This window comes from Ammodytes marinus (genome assembly GCF_949987685.1).
Source record: "Ammodytes marinus genome assembly, chromosome: 3".
NCBI classification, from domain to species: domain Eukaryota; kingdom Metazoa; phylum Chordata; class Actinopteri; order Uranoscopiformes; family Ammodytidae; genus Ammodytes; species Ammodytes marinus.
In genome coordinates, this window is record NC_137232.1 from 32,180,564 (window position 1) to 32,204,093 (window position 23,530).

A 23,530-nucleotide genomic window follows, 5' to 3' on the forward strand; every position below is an offset into this window, starting at 1 on the left:
TTTTCTTCCAAAATTATATTATCTGAAATGTTCTCTGTGCTTTGAGTTTATACCTTTCCTTTGCAAAAAAAAATAAAGACGATGAATCTACCTAGACTTGAAACACTTCATCTTTTAAAGTGCACTAGTATGTAGGAGGGAGAAGCTGCCATGCTCTGCTGGTATTCACAAAGGGCGGTGCTGGCCCTCCCCCTGTAAAACTGCTGCCGCTTCTTCAATATGCTCAGTTAGTCCTCGCGGGGATGGAGTTGTTAGGCGAGCAGCGGCATGCTCTCAGGCACTGACGAAGAGGAACACCAACAATGAGAGCAATATTAGGAGGTGAACAGAAATGCGCCGTGAGAGGAGCGCTGTGGTGAGGTTGTTGAGCAATGAGCCGCCAACGGGACATGAGGACAGCCTGGCTCCTGACCGTGACCGCCCTCATCTCCGCTCACCCTGCCGGGGGATTACGGCTGGTCTCGGACCCAGAGGTACTGCTGTCAAATGACTAACTCCCTCTAGTCTAGACCGTGGATGGAAACCATAGATAGTATATAAAAGGATGGAAACACGTAATTTTCATCTGAAATAAAATAAGCCAATATCAAAACTAAAACAAATAAACTTGCTACTAGTCTATGCTACTTTGTACCCAAAGAAACCTCTTTAAAATTACGACGATAAACTAGCCTACTCGGCACAAAAGCTTTAGAGTGAAAAATAATGAAACCTGTCATGCTAGCACTAACCCCGACAATCTTTAACATGTTGCCATTTTGAACAATGTTAAATGTAATAATGCATAATAGGCTATAGTTTATGTATGAAGGCATACAATTAGGCCTAATATAAGGCTATATAATTTATTAGGCTATTTAAAAAAATTTAAAAACTACTTTTTAAGCAGCACCGCCTGAACCCCAAAAAAGTCCTGTTATTGAAAGTTGTTATTGGAACTCTATTAGACCCCTCTGGGTCTCTGACCCCAAACCAAAGCCCGTTCACCATGTGAGAATAACCAGTTATAGTCTGTAAATGACTCCTCAGGAACAAAAAGAGGGGAAAGGGGATTCCTTCTTTCATGCATAGCCCACTAAAATACATTTGCTGTAATGGTATGACTTTTTGCTAATTTTCATCAAATATGCAAGCTTGTCTCATAACAATGTGACCGCTTTCTTTTCTCTTTCACATAGAGACCATGTTCTAAAGTTGCATAATGTGATGTAGCCTACAAGGAGACAAACCCCTTCCCTTAGAAGTTAACTAATTGTGTCTCAGGGTGTGTTGGGCTTTCACATTTTAATTGCCTCTCTGGTTTGGACTGTACTTGTTTAATTTGCTGGCCATCCATAAGCCACACATTCATCAAAGCTGTAAGACCATAAAGCATCAAGCTATTACATGTGTCGAAAAAAAAGCCTTATGGCATGTTTCAGTCTCTATTATGGGACACAGGGACATTTTCAGTTGCACATTCCTGTTTGGGGAAACACATCTGTCATCTCCTCAATTTTAATTTCCATCCCACCCTCACCACATCTGTAATCATAGCTGCTCCTGCTGTTGTCTGAACACGAAAAATCTGCGACGTACACATAGAGGTCTGTGATTGAGGCATCGTAATATTAAACCATCCCTGTGGCAGATTCCAAAACCACAGTGCAACAACATCTGTTGTCATGTACCCAGTTGGTTCCTCCTTTACAATATTTCCTATGCGTTAAACTTCACATCTAATCACGACTTGCATGTTTCCATCAAATTCTTGCGAAATAATAACTATGAATTTTCAGGGACACCCCAGGGGTTTCTCTCCCCTTATGGGTGGTCCAAATCTAAACAAGCTAGGGCAGCTACAGTGCAAATGGAAAAATTGTCTTCACAATTTTATGATGATTGTTGCAGTCTTTTTCACCCTCCTCGCGGGGAGGTATGCATCTCTGGGAATTTACGAGATTGTATATGAATCAAAATGCCTGGTTTTCAATTCAGCCACTCTAACCAATACAAGCACTTTTGTTCACAGATGGATATTAGTGATCGAAAAAGCAGTTTTCTTGTGGGTTGATGTGTTTATTTGGGGCCATTTCTGAAGCAATATTAACAAGTGTTTATAATACTAATTGCAGGTTTTCCTGGAGAAGTACGGCTACCTCAATCAGGAAAACCACATCCACAATGCAGTTGAGATGCAGTCAGCTATCAGGTAGGTGCTTCCATCTGTTCAAGCAGTGATAGAAAGCTGCATCACAGAATCCGGTTGGTTGTGCCAGTACCAGTGCAGACATCACAAGTCTTAGCTGGGTGCGGGACGAGACCCCGGGGCTGAACGTCAGTGCAGGGCAGTAAAACACACCCTCACCTATGCTGAACCCTTTCTGAACCACCCAGGAATTTTAAGAACCTCACCCTCTGGCCCGAGCTCTTGAATATGCTACAATGATTACAAAGCTTTGGCTTGGGCGGAGAGGTTCATTAGTGAAGATGTGTGTTGTTCTTATAGATCACTGTATCTGGTAAATAAATAAAAAAGTAGGTAACGGTCATGTACACTGGGTTTTGAGAAACAGTACCACTGAGGATCATAACATTGCACCAGAACACCAAAGTCTATTTAAAGCTATAGTGATTCACTTTTTGATAGAAATTATTAATGTTGGTTACCTTCAAGCTATAGCCAAACAAGTTGACGCATCGTTGATTAATTGATCGGCTCCACAAAACTCTCTCTGTATTTCTCAGTATGGCACCCGCTTACACTGACGCAGGAGCTCAAGAAGTGACCACGAAATGTTTCAGTTGTTGATTCTAGTGCTAAGAAAAACCTGGACGTACAGCAGAAGGAATAAAATCCATGCTTGATCACCGAAAGCTCACCTTATGTTGATGCACCGACAAGTGTTGTTGTAATTACTCGGAATTCCTCATGGGGGCGACAGAAGTTTCGCACTATAGCTTTATAGGAAGTGATATATCTTAATGTGTTATGTTGTTGGCATTATTGAAAAGCCAAATGCTTTTTCAGGAAGAGCATCCTCTCTGTCTCTTTCCTCTCTCTCTGCAGCGACTTCCAGTGGTTGTCGCGGCTCCCCGTTACAGGTGAGCTGGACAGAGCCACTCTGATACAGATGGGGGAGCCTCGCTGTGGGGTGTCGGATGAGAGCAGCCAGCACATCTGGGCCCAGAGAGTAAATGCCATCTTCACCGGAAAGAGACCGAAGCGCCGCTGGAAGCGCTCTGCTGGGCAAGGTATTGTGTGTACATAAGCGAGACACCATGTTTATACATGTGTGTGTATATGAGGGAGAGAGGTCATGTATGTTTATGTGCAGTGAAGACGTAGCTGAGATCTTTGCCTCCGATGGCAAGCTGAAATATAATTCGTAGCCTTTGTATGTGTGTGTTTTTTTTTAAAAATGTATCCTGTTGTGGAGTGGTCATAAAGAGCCAACAGTGAGCAGGGAGGTTCCGCCTCTGTAAACTAGAGCACTTAAATAGAGCTGAGGACCGTCATTACAGTAAAGCAGGTGGAGTGTCTGATTTTGCACGCGTCAGCCTGGATAATTCCGGCTATTAGCTTTAAGTCCATTCATCTTGTAGGTCATCTTTGCTGGGGGAAAACATTTACTTCAGTTTTCCACTGTAAATCATTTTGTTTAAAATCTTTGGTTTGGGAGTGACAGGCTCCTGAGTGCCCTAAGAGGGTTTGAGAATGTCTCAAATCAAAGAAGACCACTTGGTAGTCTTTCTTATTTTGTAAAATGATTTTGTGATATGTAGTGTACTCTCCAGCTCCAGTTTACAGTTTTTCTCTGGACTCTCTGCGTTTGATCATCTTCTTTTACAAATCTATTATTCCAAGTTTTGTCACCCAAACCCCGACCCTAATAGAACTGCATTTTGACTAGTGATGCCATTCTAACCCCTTAAAGTGCTTTGAAGAATGATTGAGGCTCTTGTTGTAGATTACCCCCAATATTCTGCTTTAAACACAGCAATAAAAGCCTTAATTGGTCACGAGATCGCTGCAATTAGACTGGGCTAGAGACTGCAGGATTTAAAGTGTTTAACGGTGTTTAGCAGAGTGCAGCTGAGCACTGCCGAATTTCTTGTCCCTCTTAGATTAAGGTGCTTTACAGAAAATCCTTGAGAATTACCAAGAGACGTAATTTCTTCCCTCTTATAAAAACAAATGTGGGACTTATTGAGTGAAAGTGGGGCAAAATCTTTTAATGAGGACTTAGGTGATGTGAAGTGCATGTATGGATATTTAAGCCCTATAGTGCATCTTTGAGCCTACATTCCATACACGCCAAATACTTTTGATACTTGAATACTTTTGAAATCTTATACTGTTGTACTTTAAAACTTGTAACATAGTACTTTTCTAGGTAGGGTAGTCTAATCCTACTCAAGTAAGGTTTTTTAAGGTACTCTTTACACTACTGACTATTGTCCATGTACAGAAACAGTAAACACAAAGATAATGATTAGTGGGTTAAAATGAACAGTTTGACGGCCGGGCAGTGTCATAAGAACCAGAGCTTAGCCCGCCTCAACTAAACTGAATTTTTGTTAAGTTTATCATACTTAAATAACAATATCTTTCATTTGTATTGATAAATATGCCTAACTCTTTTCAGATGCTTGCTATCATGCAACTAGCTTAGACATAGTAAGTAGGATTTTGTGGATTTGGGTTTTACAGAGGCATAAATGCTATATAACCTCTCATACCATGGGTCTTCGTTTGGGGGTTGTGAAGCCACGACGCTCTGGGAATCTGTGTATTTGGTGATTTCTTTGTTTTTCTCTACAACTTTAACTCATCACTTCACTGTAATTTGGTGGAAAGTCAGAGCATGGGCCCCAACAGGCCACAGTGAATGACATTTCTCTTTCTTATCCATGTTTATTTGGACAGTTACAGGCTGTATGTTATCACCATATGTTTGAGTCTTTTATGAATTTTCATCTCTTTTGTCGTTGCTGCCTCTGTTTGGCCCCGTCTCCTTTGTTGTGGAGCCTTTGGCCTCACGGTGTGTCAAGCCTCTGCATTCCTTCCTGTCACTGACGAGGTTGGCTAATGTACAGGGAATGCAGCGGCGGCTGATGTTTGCCTCTTCGTGTCAGTACCTGACATGTTCCCCTCTGGTAAACACGTCCGTAACTCAATGATGAAAGTTTGCTCTTTTGCTGGACTGGCTGGTTATGTCAATAGCCAGATATCTCCCTGGCTAAATGAGTGGATACCTTGTTCAGCGATTGACTGGCACATTAGGTTCTTAATAAAGGAACCAACTCATTATTGTAGTCCCAGACATGAGTCACGCGACGGGTAGCTGTATTTTTAAACAAGGAGCAGATACTGTTACACCCTCAGGTCAAACCTCTCCCAGATCTGGCTTCATATATCCACTTACTAAGTTATTTACCAATGGCTCTATAGAGTGTGTGTTTCAACACCGCGTTGTACCGAGACATTAGTTTACTTTGTCATACAGCGTTAGCAGATATGTTTCTCTGCCCGATGCTAACTAGAAGACATTTTAGGTTTAGATTGAGTGTTAAATGACTGTAGAACCTGCCCTTGTTGGTTAGATGTTGAATGAATTGGTTTTGAAGGGAGTGTACAATTGGAGGAGGACTTTAGTACCATTAGGCAAAGGTCGGTAATTACCTTGGGCCCCTAACTAGCAGGGTCCCCATGAAACACACTAATAAACTGAAGGTTAAGATTTTAGCTTTTTACTCTTCATTAATTAAAGGGGCACTATGTTATTATTGCATCTTAGGCCAGGCAAAGTAACCCATTTTTGGGCCAAAAAACAGACAAATTGTAAAAGAATTTTTTTCAGCTCAGATAATTTCTATGAGGTGTCCAGAACAACATACTAAAAGTCCTAAGAAATCCTAGTTGAGGAAATATGTTTAATTCTCATCAATCCGAGATGTGTGCCAATAAGGCGAAACACCAATAAATCCCAATAGGGCTATTTTTTTCCCTTAGTCCTATCAAAATGAAACTTTACACAATGAAAGTATCCATGAAAATAAAAAAAAATTGTATTACAAGTTTCTTTGAAAATGAATTTTAATATGCAAATGAGCTATACACTAATCGTACATGCCCAAAATAAACCCAAATAGGCTTAATTTTTTCCTTTACTCCTACCACAATAAAACTTTACATAGTAAAAGTATACTTGAAAAGTCACTTTTTTTGTATTACAAGTTTCTTTTTAAATGAATTTGAATATGCACATCAGCTCCACACTTATTGAATATCCAATCATCCTACTGCCAATGGGTGATGGCAATGCTGCTTTTAGACTGGCCTCAAACCTGAAAAACTGCCTGGCTTACCTGCCAGGGGTGCCTCTCATGAATTAGATTTGTCTCTTCAAATGCCACTGCACGCAATTTGATAGCACTACAACCAATCAGAGCAATGAACAATGTGCCGTATTAAGCCCCGTTCATTTAGCGAACAGCGGGATTAACTGTTAAATTTAACTTTTGCCGTGGTCGTCTGCAAAACAGAATATTCCTCTTACTTGCTAATGAAAGATTGAGTGCCGTCTTCCAAATTGTAAAGGGTCGAGGCCAAAGCAGTCTCAAACTCAAACAACATATCCGCAGCTATCTTTGATGTTTACTATCACGGCTTCGACGGCGCACTGTCGTCATCCGTTTACGTCCGCCCCAGAGCACCATACATAGGGCTCTGGCCCGCCCATATCAGATAGAACCAATTGAAATGTAGCTCAGGATTTCTTGACATATTTAATGAGCTTCAATGGAGAGTGCCCAGACCAACAGGCGCAGCACATTTAACTTGCCAGCGCCTAGTGGCAGGTCTGGATTTCCAGGCTAGTGCCATTCCCTTTCCTATGCCAAATAGACGAGACGTAGAATCACAGCCTGAAATGGCATGGAGAAAGAAGAGATTGTCACACACCTTGGGACCAAGTAATTCCTTTGTCTACTTTATGCAACATATCCGTCTTGTTTTTGTTGCTTTCTTTGGTTCTTGTGCCATAAACGGCTCCTGTGCATTCAGATCAGCATGATGCAACAAGAGTTCTGACAAGTCTGTGTCATCACCTACTGAGACTGTGTCTTTTGTTCTGGCAGAGGCAATAGCAGTTTGGACAATGAGCACATCTGCATCGTGCTTTGCATGGTTTGTGATATTCCATTTTTATCTTTGAAAATGTATTTTAATATGCAAATTAGCTATACTCTAATCAAATATAGGCTACCCAAAATATATTCGCATAGGCTTCATTTTTTCTTTTAAAGATCCAAGTGACTGTTGCAGATATTGCTGCAGATGGTCGCATACACATTCAGTACTTTATGATTCCTCCTATACGTGAGCCTATTGTGTATCAGCCACTGGCTCTGTTGCCAGCAGATAACAAAACATCACAGCTGGATGTTTTGTGGAAGACATCCCTACTATTTCACTCTCAAAGGCCATCATGGTCTGGTATGATGCAGATCCTGCATCTTCTAGATGAACACCCTGGGAGAGCTTCAGTAACATTCCTTCCAATGATTGATCTTGATCCCAGTGATGAATCCTGCATATACTCAACATTGAGGTTTGTGGCAACTCAAGCTCTGCAGTATGATGTGACCCCTGTTCTGACGTTCGACCAACCCCTTCTGGAAAGCCTTGACCATTATAAGTTAACTTCTAATACAAATGTTTTACTTTTCATGTAGACTTTCATTGTGTAAAGTTTTAATGTGGTAGGAGTAAAGGTTCAAATTAAGCCTATGCGGATATAATTTGGGTAGCCTATATTTGATAAGTGTATAGCTCATTTGCATATTACAATTCATTTTCAAAGAAACTTGTAAGACAAAAAATGGTGTATCACAAACCATACAAAGCACGATGCAGATGTGCTCATTGTCCAAACTGCCATTGCCTCTGCCAGAACAAAAGACACAGTCTCAGTAGGTGATGACACAGACTTGCTAGTACTCTTGTTTCATCATGCTGATCTTAATGCACACAAGCTGTTTATGGCACAAGAACCAAATAAATTAATTGATAGCTGTCCCCAGACAAATGTGCAACATCACATCTCTCTTCCTGAGATCCTCTGAGATTGTCTTTCCCTTTTGGCAAGTCTGATCTGTATGGGTTTACTTTGGTGGGCCTACACTGACCTGGTTTGATCTCTGTTTTATCTAGTGCCACCCAATTTCTTTATAACATTGGTCCATTTCATCACAAATTTGGCCCACCTGATTACCAATGCAGCTCAGGGTTCACAAACTTTTTCACATACAAAAGTTGGCAAATCATTTTTTAAAATCTGTTTTAACAATTGCCAGCGGCACCGCTGCGACCCTGCAGTTACACTATCTCCTGTCCACCCATGTTATTGTCACTGTCTTGTATGTTTCTTGGAGAGGTGTGTACTGAAAAGGCAAATTTCATTGTGCTGTAACGGTGCATATGACAATAAAGCTATCTATCTATCTATCTATCTATCAATTGATTTCTGGAAAAGAAAAATGTTTAATTGATAAACAAAAATCTGTTATTTCATATAAAAAATACTGGTATTGATAAATACAATTCATAAAGGCTCAAGGGGTTCACATACTTTCAAGCAGCACTGTATGGTGCATAAAGTAGACAAAGGAGTTACTTGGTCCCAAGGTGTGTGACAATCTCCTCTATCCATGCCATTTCAGTCTCGTCTATTTGGCATAGGAAAGGGAATGGCACTGAAAAAAGTAAAAAATTACACTAGCTAAGGGAGGGGTTAATCTAATTCATGAGAGGCACCTGTTATACCCCTGGCAGGTAAGCCAGGCAGTTTTTCAGGTTAGAGGCCAGTCTAAAAACAGCATCGCCATCACCCATTGGCAGTAGGATGATTGGATATTCAATAAGTGTGGAGCTCATGTGCATATTCAAATGCATTTAAAAAGCAACTTGTAATACAAAAAAAGTGACTTTTCTAGTATACTTTTACTATGTAAAGTTTTATTGTGGTAGGAGTAAAGGAAAAAATTAAGCCTATTTGGGTTTATTTTGGGCGTGTACGATTAGTGTATAGCTCATTTGCATATTACAATTAATTTTCAAAGAAACTTGCAATACAAAAAATGTTAATTATCATGGATACTTTCATTGTGTAAAGTTTCATTTTGATAGGACTAAGGGAAAAAAATAGCCCTATTGGGATTTATTGGTGTCTCGCCTTATTGGCACACATCTCGGATTGATGAGAATTAAACATATTTCCTCAACTAGGATTTCTTAGGACTTTTAGTATGTTGTTCTGGACACCTCATAGAAATTATCTGAGCTGAAAAAAATTCTTTTACAATTTGTCTGTCGAAAAACGCTATTTTGCCTGGACTATCTCCCTGGATTTTCTTCTGGCGCAACTAGGTTTCACATTAGTTGTTGTGTTTTGCTAACTATTGGATGGACTCGGTAATATTTGGTACAGACGTTCATGTTTATTTCAGTATGTTTTCTTTTTTACCACGTCTTTTCATCATCAGGTCAAACCTTGTCACTTATTACTTTGGTTCTGGACCAAATTCCTGCTAAACTCATTACATTCTTATCAGCAGCAAACACGCTAACCTAAGTTGGCAGAAAGATCAGCATGCTAACATTGTTATTGTGGTGATGCTAGCATATTTACTTTAGCATTCAACGAAGCTGGCTGCAGATAAGAGTATGATTGAAATGCATTCTTGCTATTCAAATCTTACTCCAGTCCATGATTTTTTATTTATGTATCAGGTTGCTAAATAGTTGGATAAAAATGAACAAGTCTGAATTCAACATATGGTAGTTGAATGTTACAACTAGTTGAATGTTAGTTGAATGCTACATGTCTCAGGTGTGTGCTGTAATTATTTTGCCAGGACATGATGTCAATTCAAGGGCAAGAATAACCAAGATCAATACCAGTGGCCTTTCTACCATGTAGGAGAGAGCCACATGGGGACTAATAGGTGGACAATAACAATTTGCTAAAACCTGGTACAATACTCTCCTTGTCTAAACAAGATTTATGTTTCTTTTGTAGGCCTACACTCTCCCTGCTCAAATAAAGTTATATAATAACAATAAGGCCATTACATAACTAACAAGATATACTGAACACACAAACATCACCTACCAGTCGTTTACCAGACATTAAGCATATATTCACTATGCTTTGTTAAATTCTCCAAGCAAATATGAAATGTTTATTTTATAATATTTATTAATTTTACCAGTTGTATTCATATTTCAGTTTTTCCGTACAGTTAGTATACCTGTGGCCAAGCCCTTTGTGACGTACACCTAATGCTTAACTCTTTGAGCTGTTTGTCCTTGACAGCTGACACTGTATGCTAAACGCAGCCTGCAGGCCTCAGCGACACTCATTGAGTGAGGCCGCCTGTTTGTTGGCTCTCTGCTGCGGTGTGATGTGACTTTGTTTTGTGTGAACCTGGCTGCCTCTGAGCTTCCTGCAAACTGAAAACAGACCTTGACTCGTGTTGTGGTTCCCACTGATATTTACTGAGCTGACATTCCACCAACCTTTCCAAGATAAGCGCTATACGTGCGATCGGTGTGTGTGTGGGTGTGTTTGTGTGTTTGAGAGGTGTGCACCTTTGCGCCTTGCCCTGGAAACTGTTAACTACTTTATTAGCACTATACAACATACCACCAACCAAAGTACGTTCTTTTCACGCTATATCAGCAGAATGCACAGATTTATATTCAGCCTTGAATTGGCAACTGTCTTGATCATTGATGTACCTTTCAAGCTGAGAAACAAAACTAAACTCTTTGGTTCCTTGTTTTCAAATTTGTAGAGTTATTTCACCTATCATATATGTTTCATATACTTTTAAATTGAATGTCTTTAGGTTTAGTCCATCGGCCATACAAAAAAACACCTTGGGTTGTGTTTGTGTGACATTTTTAGCCATGCTAACATGGTGGCCCTAGGGATGGTTTACAACCATGATCCAGACTGAACTGAAACTAAAAATAGTTTGTACAGGCATTCATGGTCCCCAGACGATGAATCCTTATTAGTTGTAATGTCTGGACAACTACTGGCTGGATTGCAATTAAATTTGCTTCACACACCCTTTGTCGTCACTTTGCATCTATGGCCATCATCAGGCCAACCTTGTATTCTACCTGGATACCTGGTGAAAATAAGACAGTCAGCATTGTCATTGTGGGCATGTTGGCACGCTGACCTTAGCATGTAGCTATGTAAAACAGCCTCCGAGTTGACACCAGTAACAAACAAAATCTTGCTGCACCTCCACAAACAATAACTTTGGCTATCAGATGATCTCAGTCACTTCCTAATGTCTGTGATAACCAGCCCTCCCCACACTGCTGCTATAGAGGGTATTGTGGTAATTGCTTCCATAAGGGAAGTTGGGGAATGTCTTGTGTATCTGACTTCCTGGCTTCTCTGCCACCCCCCAGGGACCCTTTTACTCAACGGCAGTCTGTGACGAAGAGAAGGCACCAGAGCTGTGCTGAGAGTACAGATCTGCACACATCATGTGGCACCGAGCATTTAGTTCATCTGGGAGGGAAAAATGAATCTGGTTTGGGAGAGCTCGGGGAGCACCCATACAGTAGTGTTGGAGGCCCAGCTGCTTCCACTCGTCTAATATTTCTGTCTAAAGATCAAGTTTACACAACTCTCAAGTTTATGCAGAGAGTTGCTGCCGAAGCACAAATTCTGTTTGAGTGTTTACACAAACCTGTGTGTTAATGGCTTCAGATATCCAGATATGTTGCTTTCTCCAGGGTGCTATTGAGCTCTCATGGCAATTCACAGTTTGTGGTGCATAGCTCTTGTTTATCGCCCTCATCGTTCACATGAGCCCCTTTGCTGTGTATTATAAGCACAAATGGCCACATTCTCAATCCTGACTGCCTCTATGCTCTGTTTACGATGGAGCAGAATGAATGTGTACTTGTTGCAGACCTCCCACTTACATTCAGGGTCCACATTGGTGCAAATATACATCGACCACATCTTTAAATATTTTGACAACTCTTAAGTGTGCTTGCGTTATCTTGCCACTTTCTAGTTCAACCCAGAATGTGAAAGTATGTGTACATTTGTAAGCCCAAGTCATTTAAAGTGCTACAGTGCAGTGCATTTTCTGTCTCCCATTCTCAAACCCCCAACACAAATAGAAATACTTATAAAGGGCACTGCGCTCCTCATTGTGTTGGGTTATTACAACTGTACATTTTTACTTTTTGTCTTTGTCAGAAGAACTCAAAACCTCAAGAATATGATTTTAACAATATGGGAAATTCTTGAAAAAAATAAGACCGTGGGTATAAAATGTAATCCATTACAAGCGTTCATTTTTGTTAAGAGAATGTGCCTAATTTGGTTTCGAAATAGAAATAAGATCTTAAAGTAATAGTAATTATCGCTTTAGAGTTTATTCAACTGACAGTTGCAGTTGTAAGATTTGCCTGCAGACATTTCCATTGTATTATTTATTCATTATTTAAAATAGAAATATTTTAAATAAATATTATCCTGCGATATGAGTTTGTTATAAAGATTGTGCCCATATAAAGTACTAAAAGAGTTAACATATTTTTTTCTCCAAATATTTCTTATATCTCCTCGCCACATGTCGAAGTCATGTCCCTGGGCAAGAAACTGAACCCCAAATTGCTCCCTATAGTTAGCTTGCACCCTGCGTGGTAGCTGCTGCTATCGGCTTATGAATGTGTCTGTCAATGTGTACAAAACAATATAAAACACTTTGGGTCCAGGGAAAAGCGCTGTATAAGTGAAGTCCATTTACCATTTACTATTTACCGGCTCTATCCACTCATGGACCTGAGCGGTCCCAGCGAGCATCCAGCCTCTCCAGCTGCCTCTCCCGAAGGTTCACATTATCTAATGATTGTTTCCTGCAGCCTCTCTGTCTGCCTGTTGTGAATGTGGGCTGCATGGTCCAGAGCTTGTGTTTGTTTGCTGTTGTGTTTGGTGTTGTCCCTAGACTGCCACATTGCGTAACGCATATGTATAAATTGAAGAGATTACCGTTTTGTAAATTAAAGTAAGGCTGACTTAAACTTGCCCCTTTCCTTCTATCCAAGAGCAAATTGTGAGACTCTGAAGTTTGCGTCAGTCTAATTACGTTCAAGGCGAGAAACCACAGACACGTGTTGAACTAAACTGTTTAGTCCAGGCTCGGGCTCAGAGTGCTTGTTAGTATAGCTGTGAGCTAAAGCGGTGAACATCCTATCATTTTGGCTCTGCCTGTTGGATGTGGAGAGGCTCTACTTGAAACCATCCTGGCTGAACACGGGACATCTGCCAGCCAAATTCATAATACGGAGCAGCAAGATGTAATTACATAGCTACTCCAGTAGGTTACACCATACATTGTTTGTGCACAGTATTCAATAAAAAAAACCTTAAATGTCAATTTAATAAAAAAAATATATAGAAATACCAGACATAAATTCGAACAAGGCTGTGTACAGATAGATGACCACCGGCCCCAAGCCCGTTCACGCCCACTGATATTGAAGTATATTTTTCAAAACAGGTGACAATTTTACAATGGTGTTGTAGTTTTTTGCAAAGATCCCTGTTCACAAACATGTGCAGCTTATGTATTCATTGGGGACTATTTTCAGCCATGGATTTGCTTTGTTGGTGAAGACAGTGTATTAAGGATTAATTCGATATAAACTACAGCAATGAATGGAAAAGGCACAAAGAGTGGCTAATTGATAACAACAATGGAGGTCTACAGAATAAGCTTTATTAGGCTTATGCTTCAATATAATTACTCAAGAGTACAATCTTTGGTTGGTTTTGGACTTTTCATTAGTGTTGGATTAAATAGTTGGGTAGTTGGAATACTTTTGCCCACAGGAACACTGCCATTTTTTTGTTTTTGTTTTTAGCTATCTAGTGATTTTAGACTGAAGTTGCACTGGCTGCAGTTTTGTGATTAGATAGATTGTGGTCTTCGTACCTGCATGTGTCATATCTCTGTTTTCTCTTTCTTTCTCCCTCTGTGTGTGTGTGTGTGTGTGTGTGGGCGCTCTCCAGTTGAGAAGTGGTACAAACGTCACCTGACCTACCAGATAGTGAACTGGCCTCGCCACCTGCCCGTGGAATCAGTGCGTCTGGCGGTGCGCGCTGCCTTCCAGCTGTGGAGCAATGTGTCTGGCCTGGTGTTCCAGGAGGCCCCCCAAGGTCCCGCAGACATCCGGCTGGCCTTTTACGAGGGAGACCACAACGACGGGGCCGGCAACGCCTTCGACGGACCAGGTCAGGGTCCATTTGATCCATAGTTTTAATTAGTGTTTGTGTGTGTGTGTGTGTGTGTGTGTGTGTGTCTGTGTGTGTGTGTGATGGTTGTTTACGTGGTGTGCTCTTGTGTATGTCATTTATTCTCAGGTCTCTCTTGCAAAAGAGACCTGATCCCAACTATTTGAACAAATAAAGCTGAACAGGTCCTACTGTTTAAGTGTACACAGTAATTGGATTACTGTGAATAAAGCAGATTAGGGTTATAGTTTGGTACACACTGTGCACTAACCCAATACACCTTCAGGTGCATTGGGTGTGTGCTTCAAATTGAAGCAGTCCATAGGATGTTAAGGATTCATATCTGTGCGCTCCTTTTTTCCTATACCATATATCTACTCCAGTTTCACTATTTCACTACTGTATATTTAACTGCTGCCATTTTGGCCAGGCCTTGCTATAAAAAGTTCACCTAAAGATGTGAATACTAATTCCAGCCCTGGCTATGAGTGTTAAACAGTGACCCATAGCTGATACTGAACACCGCACTGTTTCCATCCTCTTTGGCCTCCTCCAGGAGGAACTCTGGCCCACGCCTTCCTGCCTCGCCGGGGGGAAGCCCACTTTGACATGGCGGAGAGGTGGACACTGAACGGACACAAGGGCCACAACCTGTTCATGGTGAGCGCCCATGAGATCGGACACACTCTGGGGCTGGAGCACTCGCCCGTCCGCCACGCCCTCATGTCGCCGTACTATCGCAAACTGGGCCGCAGCCTGGTGCTGAGCTGGGATGACATCATCGCTGTGCAGCAGCTGTACGGTGAGACAGCCGTTCTTTTTGTGCTTGATCTGTTTAGGTGATCTCCTCAAAGTGGAAATTCCTTTCGCCAGGGAATGCAAAGAGAGAGAGTGTTCCCCCAAGGTCAGGAGGAGTGTCAAACCTAGCACCTTCCCTTGACACGCAGAGATATTTTTACTACTTTTTCCTCTGGTTCTTAAAGTCTGGAGTACTTTTAGTGGACAGGTGACACATGTCTCACTGTCTGAGACATCGCTTCAGGGCAGGGTGAGTTAAAGATGGCGAAATGAGGTTGCAGTTCAGAAGGACTATTATTGCAATACATAGAACCAATTACACGAATTACAGACTTGTTATGAAAGCAGAATGTCTTTGAGGAACCGCAGCAGTAGAGTCATTTATGCTCTGTTGCCCATTAAATCTGGGAGTCGTGGCACTGAGCTGTAAAAGGGTGAGAGAGGCAGCCCTGATGGCCACCAGCTGCAAACACAGAATGTTGAACAGCAGAGCCTGACGAAGGTTCAGATAGTTCATTTGACAAAAAAGTCATCTGTAAGGCCCAAGGTTTTAAAGTGAAACCCTGGCAGAGTTCTAGAGGATAGAGCTCACAGCAATCGTGATTAAAAGTGATTGGCAGCATTGTATGTAAAGATGTGATTAATTTATTAGAAAGATAAAAAAAAACATGGAAAAAACTTCAGAAATAAAGTCATAAAGTTGTGTTTTTTTCCCTTCTTTTTCCCCCTTTTTCTTTTACAACACCAGGAGTTTGTTTCTATCTATTAAACTTGACTATCTTACATCTGTGGCCTTTCAACTGCTGGGAGAGGAGGTTTAGACTGAGTGCAGCAGAGGTGGTCAAAATATCTCTCTGCCTTAAAACACTTGTACGTACGTACACACACACACACACACACACACACACACACACACACACACACACACACACACACACACACACACACACACACACACACACACACACACACACACACACACACACACACACACACACCGAACAAGTGACTTCATCACTGGCATGAGGAGGGTTTTCAATGTGGTTTTCTTTATTAAAAACACACATGTACAGTCAGTGGCCTGTTTGTGTATTATTATTAAGCCTCTCTTGGCGCTACACACAGTATTTACCTGGTCGCTTTGTTGTGATAGATTGCTGGTGTTACAGCAAATATAACAGGTATCTGTTTGCTTTGAGTGTGTTGGGCCTCCTGGCATGTTGTGAGGCAAGTTTCCACATGAGCAGAGATCTCTTATTGCTCGAGTTTTTTTTTTTTTAGTTAAGAAACTGGGAATCTCATCGATGCAGTTGCACAACAGCGCGTCTTTTCAACTTCTTTGCACGTAAAGTAGCTCCCACAAGATACAAACATGATTCAAGTTACTTTACCCTGAAACGTTAAAACAGCCGCAAGTGAAGACAAAGCATTGTGCAGAAATGTTTGCGTGACTGCAGGACAGTCTCACAATCATTTTAGATAATACAGATCTGTGCTTTAGATTCAGCTCAACAGAAGCTTGCAGCCAGGCATATGCCTCCTCTTCTGTAGAACATCCAAGGATTCCCATCTGCTTTGCCCCTGGAAATATGTTGGCATCAGCTTCTTAAATGGTATTTGCCAGTCTTTTCCTCCTTCTCAGGGCCTCCCTTTATTCACTACACATTGGAAAGATCAATCATTTTCAGCTCAGTTACACTTTATGACCACAGCACTCATTACTCTGAGTCTCGGCCATTGAGCCATATGTGATTTGCTTTTACACTCAAAGCTGAACCTGAAGATGATAAAGCAAGAGAAGACAGCTCACTCTTTTAACTTTTAATTGTTATTTGTTTAAAGTTATCCAGGATTCTTTAGTGGGCGCTCAGGTGGAGTTGGAGCAAAGTACAACATGCTTCCTTCATGTCCGCTTATCAGCCCTGATTTGCAGCCTCTGGCAGTCAGTTCGGCAGACTGCAGCTGCAGCTCCCACGTGAAATGTCAAACAGCTCCAGAAGGGGAGGCATGGACAAGAACCGCGACTGACAGGACTGCTGGCGCTATGAAGACACCACATCTGCTAAAAGATACCAGCTTTAGGCAATGTGTGTGTGTGTGTGTGTGTGTGTGTGTGTGTGTGTGTGTGTGTGTGTGTGTGTGTGTGTGTGTGTGTGTGTGTGTGTGTGTGTGTGTGTGTGTGTGTGTGTGTGTGTGTGTGTGTATCTGGTTGTGTTTGTATTTCAGAACCATTCCTTGTGTTGGCATTGGGATCTGATAAGAAGCAGAAGTTAGACAGCCTGAATATGTCAGTTTTCACTCCCCTGAACTCCTGACATTCTCTGATTGCTCTGTGAAAAGAAATATGAAAAAACACAAAGGCTTTTACATGAAGTACATGCTCTAGTTTTTCTGCTGATGCAACAGTAGTATGTACAGTATGTGTGACGATGGAGCAAGTATTCATATTGTTTAAAGTAAAACATTCATGTACACAAAGTGCATGAATATTATCAGCCAAAAACACTTAAGATGGACCCTTATATTATATACTATATTTTACTGTATTCATTCTTTGAACGAAGCTACTTTTTTGCTTCTAAATAATTTTACACTGCAACATTATGATTCCACTGGATTTGTCCCACTGCTATAGTCATTAGTTACTTCGCATTTTCAGTTTTTAGCTAGGGCATGCGATCACCTGTTGAAACATGATGGCCATTATAAATTCACCATCTGTTCAAATTGGTGAGCTCTAACATACTTTGAATGCAGACATTTGACCGTGAGTGTATTTTCAGATTGTGATATTTGTAAGTAAAAGACATACAAACTTCTTGCACCTCTAATGAATGTAAACAGAGTAAAGTCAGACGTCCATCCGCTTATCTTGCAACACTGCTCTCAAAGACACTCAGACACACACCCACTCAGACACACACACACACACACACACACACACACACACGCATGCACAGCTTTTATGGGCCGTTGTCCACGTGCAATCTGCTGTGGCGTGTGTATATCTATTTTTCCGGCCGTCGTCCTCCTGTTGTTGGGCGTGCTGATTTTATCCTCCTCCTACACAAATGTTTGTTCAGCTCTTTGCAAACAGAATGGCTGTTATCACTTCCAGAGCATCGTCGTTTAGTCTTTATGCTTCAGCATGTAGCGCTTTTCCCCTTAGTTCATCTTTGAGGCTTCCTTTATTCTTTTCATCTCATGCTCAGTGTCTGCGGCTATGAGGCTGTACAGGACATAACATTTCTTTTTAGTGCTACAGATACAGTAAAGTTGTTAAGGTTCCAGTGTGCGCTCTATCTCCAAGTCTTCTTTTGTTTATTTCCTGTGCGGCATAACGTCATCCATCAGTATACATCAACCCAGCCACATCCTGTAAAGGACCATTTAAATGTTAACATTACCCGAGTCCTGTTTTAGGAGATGTCTCCACTGTTCGCCCCTTTTGTTCCCATGCTGTCTAATTTAGAAATCACTTAAAATGCTTTGGGCGTGCAAGACCAGACTGGTCTCTGTGCCACCCAGGACCACGCTGTCTGTTTTAAAAAAGCATTCCCCCATATAACCCAATGCTTCATGGGAATGTTTAACACGGGTGGACAGACGTTTCCGGCCTTGTCTGATGCTTTTAAGTTCATATTTTAAATAGTTTTGCCTTTGTTTTTGCCCTCAGGAAAGCCTTCAGGTGAGCGCACGGTGAGGCTGCCCGGCCCGGTGCTGCAGGAGTGGGAGTTAACGGAGCTTCACAACGGGCATCAGACCACAGGGCAGCCTCTCTACTGCCAGGGGGTCTTTGATGCCATCACTATGGGTGAGGTCCAAGTGGAAAATTATCAGCCACGTCCTTCATGACTGAAGTCCTTTGTCGGGCTCTAGAAAGCTGAAAAGTATAAAATCCTTCAAAGACAGGATAACAAAAAGATAAATGTTCAAACTGGTGGACGAAGCTATATGACGAAGCGGTTGACATTCATTGTTTTAATAGACTTTCGGGCAGAGAGCTGCCGTTATTGGTTCAAAATACTTATTGTGTAATAAGAACCAGAGCATAGTCGCCTCATCTAAACCTAATTTCTGTAAAGTTTATCAAACTTAAATGACAATATATTTCATTTGGATTGATAAATATGCCTAACTCCTTTCAGAAGCTGCTTACTATCGTGCAACTAACTCCCCAAAGGACATAGTTAGAAGGATTTTCTGGAGTTGGGTTTACAGGGGGCTTTAAGACCAATTTGAAACTACTTCCAAGGTCATGAGTGAACTGCCTTAAATATAGCACTGACATATTTCCTCCTGTGTTTTCTTGTCTATCCAGACCAGAACCAGACGGTGCTGGTGTTTCGGGGCGGTTTCTTCTGGATGGTGTCGTCTGACGGCGGTGTGAGTGACCCTCTGCCTCTCCGTCAGCGCTGGCCTGACCTCCCTCCAGCCATCGAGGCTGCTGCCTTCTCCCCGCTCGACTCCAAGTGGTATTTTTTCAAAGGTACTGCTTGGCTGAGCTCGTTGCTGTGACTCACACTTCCTTTTAAAGACATTCCCTAACCTACTGCCTAACTTCACATATCTGTTAAAGGCCCCCAGAATAGCTTTCGTTACTTCTTATAGGAGAGCGCTATTTAAAGACTGCACTGCACCGAAGCCTGCAGCTGTGTTTTTTCTGAAGTGGCTTCACCTCTGTGTTAAGGGCTAATAACTTGGTTAAAGTTTAGCTTTCCCGCCTAAGGCCGAAAACACAACATTTTTGTGTGTATTCTACTTATCTGCTCAATGATGAACAGTTGTATGCGGGAATTGCAGCACGGGCTTAAAGGCAATGGTAAAATTAAAATAATTTAATTTATAGATTTCATTTTGACATTTCGCCAGTTGGTTTTTGACATCAAAACAATATTTTTTGTATTGAAGTTTTTTTTCCAAAAGCTTTGAATACAGTATATAGGCCTAGGCAAATTTGGCATATTATTTTTTTTTGGCATTTTTATGCTTTAGTTGAAATGGGGCAGAGAGGGGAGTGACATGCAACGACCGCGGGCTGGAATCGAACCCGGGTCCGCTGCTGGCCGAGGCCCATGGGGGGGACGCCCTACCAACTGAGCTAAGGGCGCCCCCAAATTTGGCATATCTAACTAATTATGTTCATATTTGCATCTTCAATTTTTTTAAATCGAAATGTTGGATAAAGCCAGAGTTAAAATCTTTATTGTATTTTTACAGCATATTAGTCTCCAAACAGCAGATTTGAGATACTTTGATATTTTTTAATTTTATAAATCCAAAAATACTATGTACAGGGCCAAAAGAATATGTGTTTTCATGTTTTGAATAGGAAAACGTTTCATATATCAGACAATGAACAACATATGAACAAATCTTTCCGTAATACTGTAAAAACATTTGAAGTAGTGTTGAGAATGATAACTGAAAGTTTAGTAGGCCTATATGTAAGTGCGAAGAAGTTGAGATTTTTGTTATTGAAAATAACTATCAAACCATCTCTATCTAACCACTATCAAACCAAAATGATCACACCATTTCTCACAGAAGAAGATGGTTTGCTGAAAACTTTGGACACTAATATGTTGTCAAAATGAAATACCATTTTTAACTGGCTTTATCCAACATCTAGATTTTTGGTTTTTAAAGAGATCCAAATGTACGCATAATTAACTGGATATTGCCAAATTTGCATTGAAAAAAGCAACAGAAAAAATAATAGTTTTGATGTCAGTAATGAACTGGTAAAGTTTCATGATGATATCTATAAGTTAAAACATTTTTATTTTACCATCGCTTTAACCCAGGGCTTCGATTTGCAAACATACAATCACTTTGCTCCCTGAGTATATTAAGACAAATTACAAAGTTTGAATAGTTTTATTGTGGACTATTGAATTTGTAACTATAAGTTCCTCTGTGTGTGTGCAGGGAAGAGGATGTGGCGCTACACTGGCAGTGTGCTGGACCCCGGCTTCCCCAGGAGGAACAGTGAGTCAGGGCTGCCTCGTCACCCTGACTGTGCCTTCTATTACGCTCCTCTGGGCCACATGGTGCTCTTCAAGGGCTCCCGCTACTCTGTGCTTAACCTCCAGACACTGCGCCAGGAGCCCTACTACCCCCGCAGGCTGACAGACTGGAGCGGGGTGCCACAGGGCACCAATGGGGCGCTCACCCGGCCAGACGGGCGCCTCTACCTGTTCAGAGAACAGCGCTTCTGGAGGTTTGATCCGATCAAGGTGCGAGTCACCAGGGAGGGCCAGTGGGCCAAGGATCTGAGCTGGACTGGTTGCAGCAACGCTCCTCACAGCAACAACATTCTTTGACCAGCAGAGGGAGCTGTAAGCTTTAGCTCAAGTGTAATGTATTGATGTATTGTGTAAAATACAGGTGCTATAACTTTTTTCTGCCTTATCAAGTGACATTATATGTTGCAAAAGGGGCCTAGTTCAGCAAACTCATGCCATGAAGAGATTCTGCAAAAACACTTGGTTTATACGTCTTGAAGCATAGTATTTATACTACAGAGAAATAGCTATTACTGTACATTGCATCAGGCATCCCTGCACCCAAACTATAGAAGTCTCTGCTGGGCAGGAGGTATGGCCTCAGCAGGTCATTGGCCGGGGAGCTGCTGGAGGTGATGTGGATCCCTCCAGTTCGTCTGCCACAGCTCTCTGTGTGGTGGTACTGCCAGGGCGGACGCTGGAAGAAGTCCAGCACTTTGAGAATTCTCTCCTCTCCATACGCCTCATGCAGGAAGAAAGTGATGGCCAGAGAAGGGTAGCCTGGAAGAGTTTTGGCAAATATTCATTCTCAATCAGCCTTGATTATAAAAAGATGCAATTCTAGCAAGAGAAGTTCTTTGTGGGATGGCATGTTTACACCACATAGAATAGATGTAGTATTTGGTTAAGAGTAAAACATTTGAGGGGCCGGTTCACTTGAGCATGTGAAAAAGATTTTAATGTGTTTTACTCACATATAGAAATTATTTTCCTTATCTGAAGAATGTGCAATGAGGTCAAAAGAACGTGCATAACAAGGTTTTGCAGCACTGCCAATGAAACACCTTATGCCTGACTTAAAGGTACAATATGTGATGATTTTGCATTAAAACGTCACAAAATGACATCACCAATGTTATATATATTTTTGAGTTGCTAAACTATCAAAAAAATTCCATACATTTTCAAATTTAGAAGAAATTATTAATTTTCCTTAAGTAACGCTAATAGCTATTACCAGTGTTTCCCCCAGGGCTTTATAGTTAAGGCGGCCGCCTTAGCAAAACCAGCCCCCCGCCTTGACTACTGACCGACCAAAAAAAAAAATTAAATTAAATCTTTATTTTTTTTATTTTTAGTGCTGCACAATTAATGTACTAGCAAGCGCGATGTGTGATTTTTCATGGTCAGAAATGCGCGAAAGGCCGTGATTTGCGGTAAATAAATGTGCACATATGTCTCCAAGCGTTTCTCTCTGCTCAGACTATCAGCTGCTCTGTGTCGGGGGCTCTGCGCGCGCGACCGTCCCGCGCTGCGCGCGACTACGGCATGTACGCGGGAAACGAGCAGCAGCAAACCGACATTTAACCTGTGGCGATAATAAACGCAGTGCGGTTCTATGGGGATATTTAGCTGAACAGAAAGAAGTGCTCTGCAAAGCTAGACTAGTTTAAGACTCCACATCACCGTGGCAACACAACTTATCGGCTCATACAGCGCAGAGAAAAGTCTGATACATGCATGAGAGTGATGGCCCAGGCACCTTTCAGTAAGTTTACAGAAGTGCACACTGTCTTTGAAATGCATTTAGTAATTTTAAGGGGAAAACACATTGTATTATTTCAATTATTGAATTATTTTTAAAACAGCATGCTAGTGTAGCCATACAAGATTTATTTTTCTGAATTTTAAATGCTGCTTTATTTTTATGTTTTAAATTTGGAAATAGGGGAAGGTGGGGTGATTTGTGCATTTTGGAAGTTGCAAAACCCCTTGTTTCTAGAAAACCGTGGAAGAAATTGGAAATGTGACCACATATTTAAGAAGAGCCATCCATTTGACTCATCCTGTAAAGAAGGGAGACACAAGGAATAAGATATAAGCACATTTAAGCTCAAAAAACTGTGTTTTGCCTTTCAAAGTAAAATTTCCATGATCAAGGTTTTTTGATTATTGTGTCTGAACAATTATAGACACGTTTGAAAACATTTGACACATGTTTTAGTGCTTTGGTATGCTACATTTTGAGTCTATATAGTTAGCACAATGTCAACCCTAAATTGCTGCATCATGCCTATTATCCAAAATTCTGGGGATGGGGTGATTTGTGCGCAAGGGCCTGGGTGAGTTATAAGTAAGTAAGTAAGTAAAATGTATTTATAAAAGCACATTTATGACAGTTTG

General features: G+C 41.2%; 1 protein-coding gene across 1 annotated transcript; it reads left to right on the top strand.

Annotated features, from left to right (window-relative positions):
- The first annotated feature begins 250 nt into the window (after window positions 1–250).
- Window positions 251–23,489, top strand: mmp28 (matrix metallopeptidase 28). The gene is made up of 8 exons (XM_080052685.1): window positions 251–473; window positions 2,115–2,191; window positions 3,050–3,234; window positions 14,100–14,321; window positions 14,878–15,123; window positions 18,796–18,933; window positions 19,441–19,608; window positions 21,051–23,489. The coding sequence occupies exons 1-8, from the start codon at window positions 372–374 to the stop codon at window positions 21,443–21,445; spliced, it is 1,533 nt and encodes a 510-aa protein (XP_079908811.1). The 5' UTR covers window positions 251–371; the 3' UTR covers window positions 21,446–23,489.
- Window positions 23,490–23,530: the final 41 nt, after the last annotated feature.

What these genes read in the sequence shown, in the direction of transcription:
- mmp28 (XM_080052685.1), top strand. Translation starts at nt 372, where the DNA reads ATGAGCCGCCAACGGGACATGAGGACAGCCTGGCTCCTGACCGTGACC. An exon ending in GAGATGCAGTCAGCTATCAG is followed by an intron (nt 2,192 to 3,049) that starts GTAGGTGCTTCC and finishes CTCTCTCTGCAG; the next exon opens with CGACTTCCAGTGGTTGTCGC. An exon ending in GAAGCGCTCTGCTGGGCAAG is followed by an intron (nt 3,235 to 14,099) that starts GTATTGTGTGTA and finishes GGCGCTCTCCAG; the next exon opens with TTGAGAAGTGGTACAAACGT.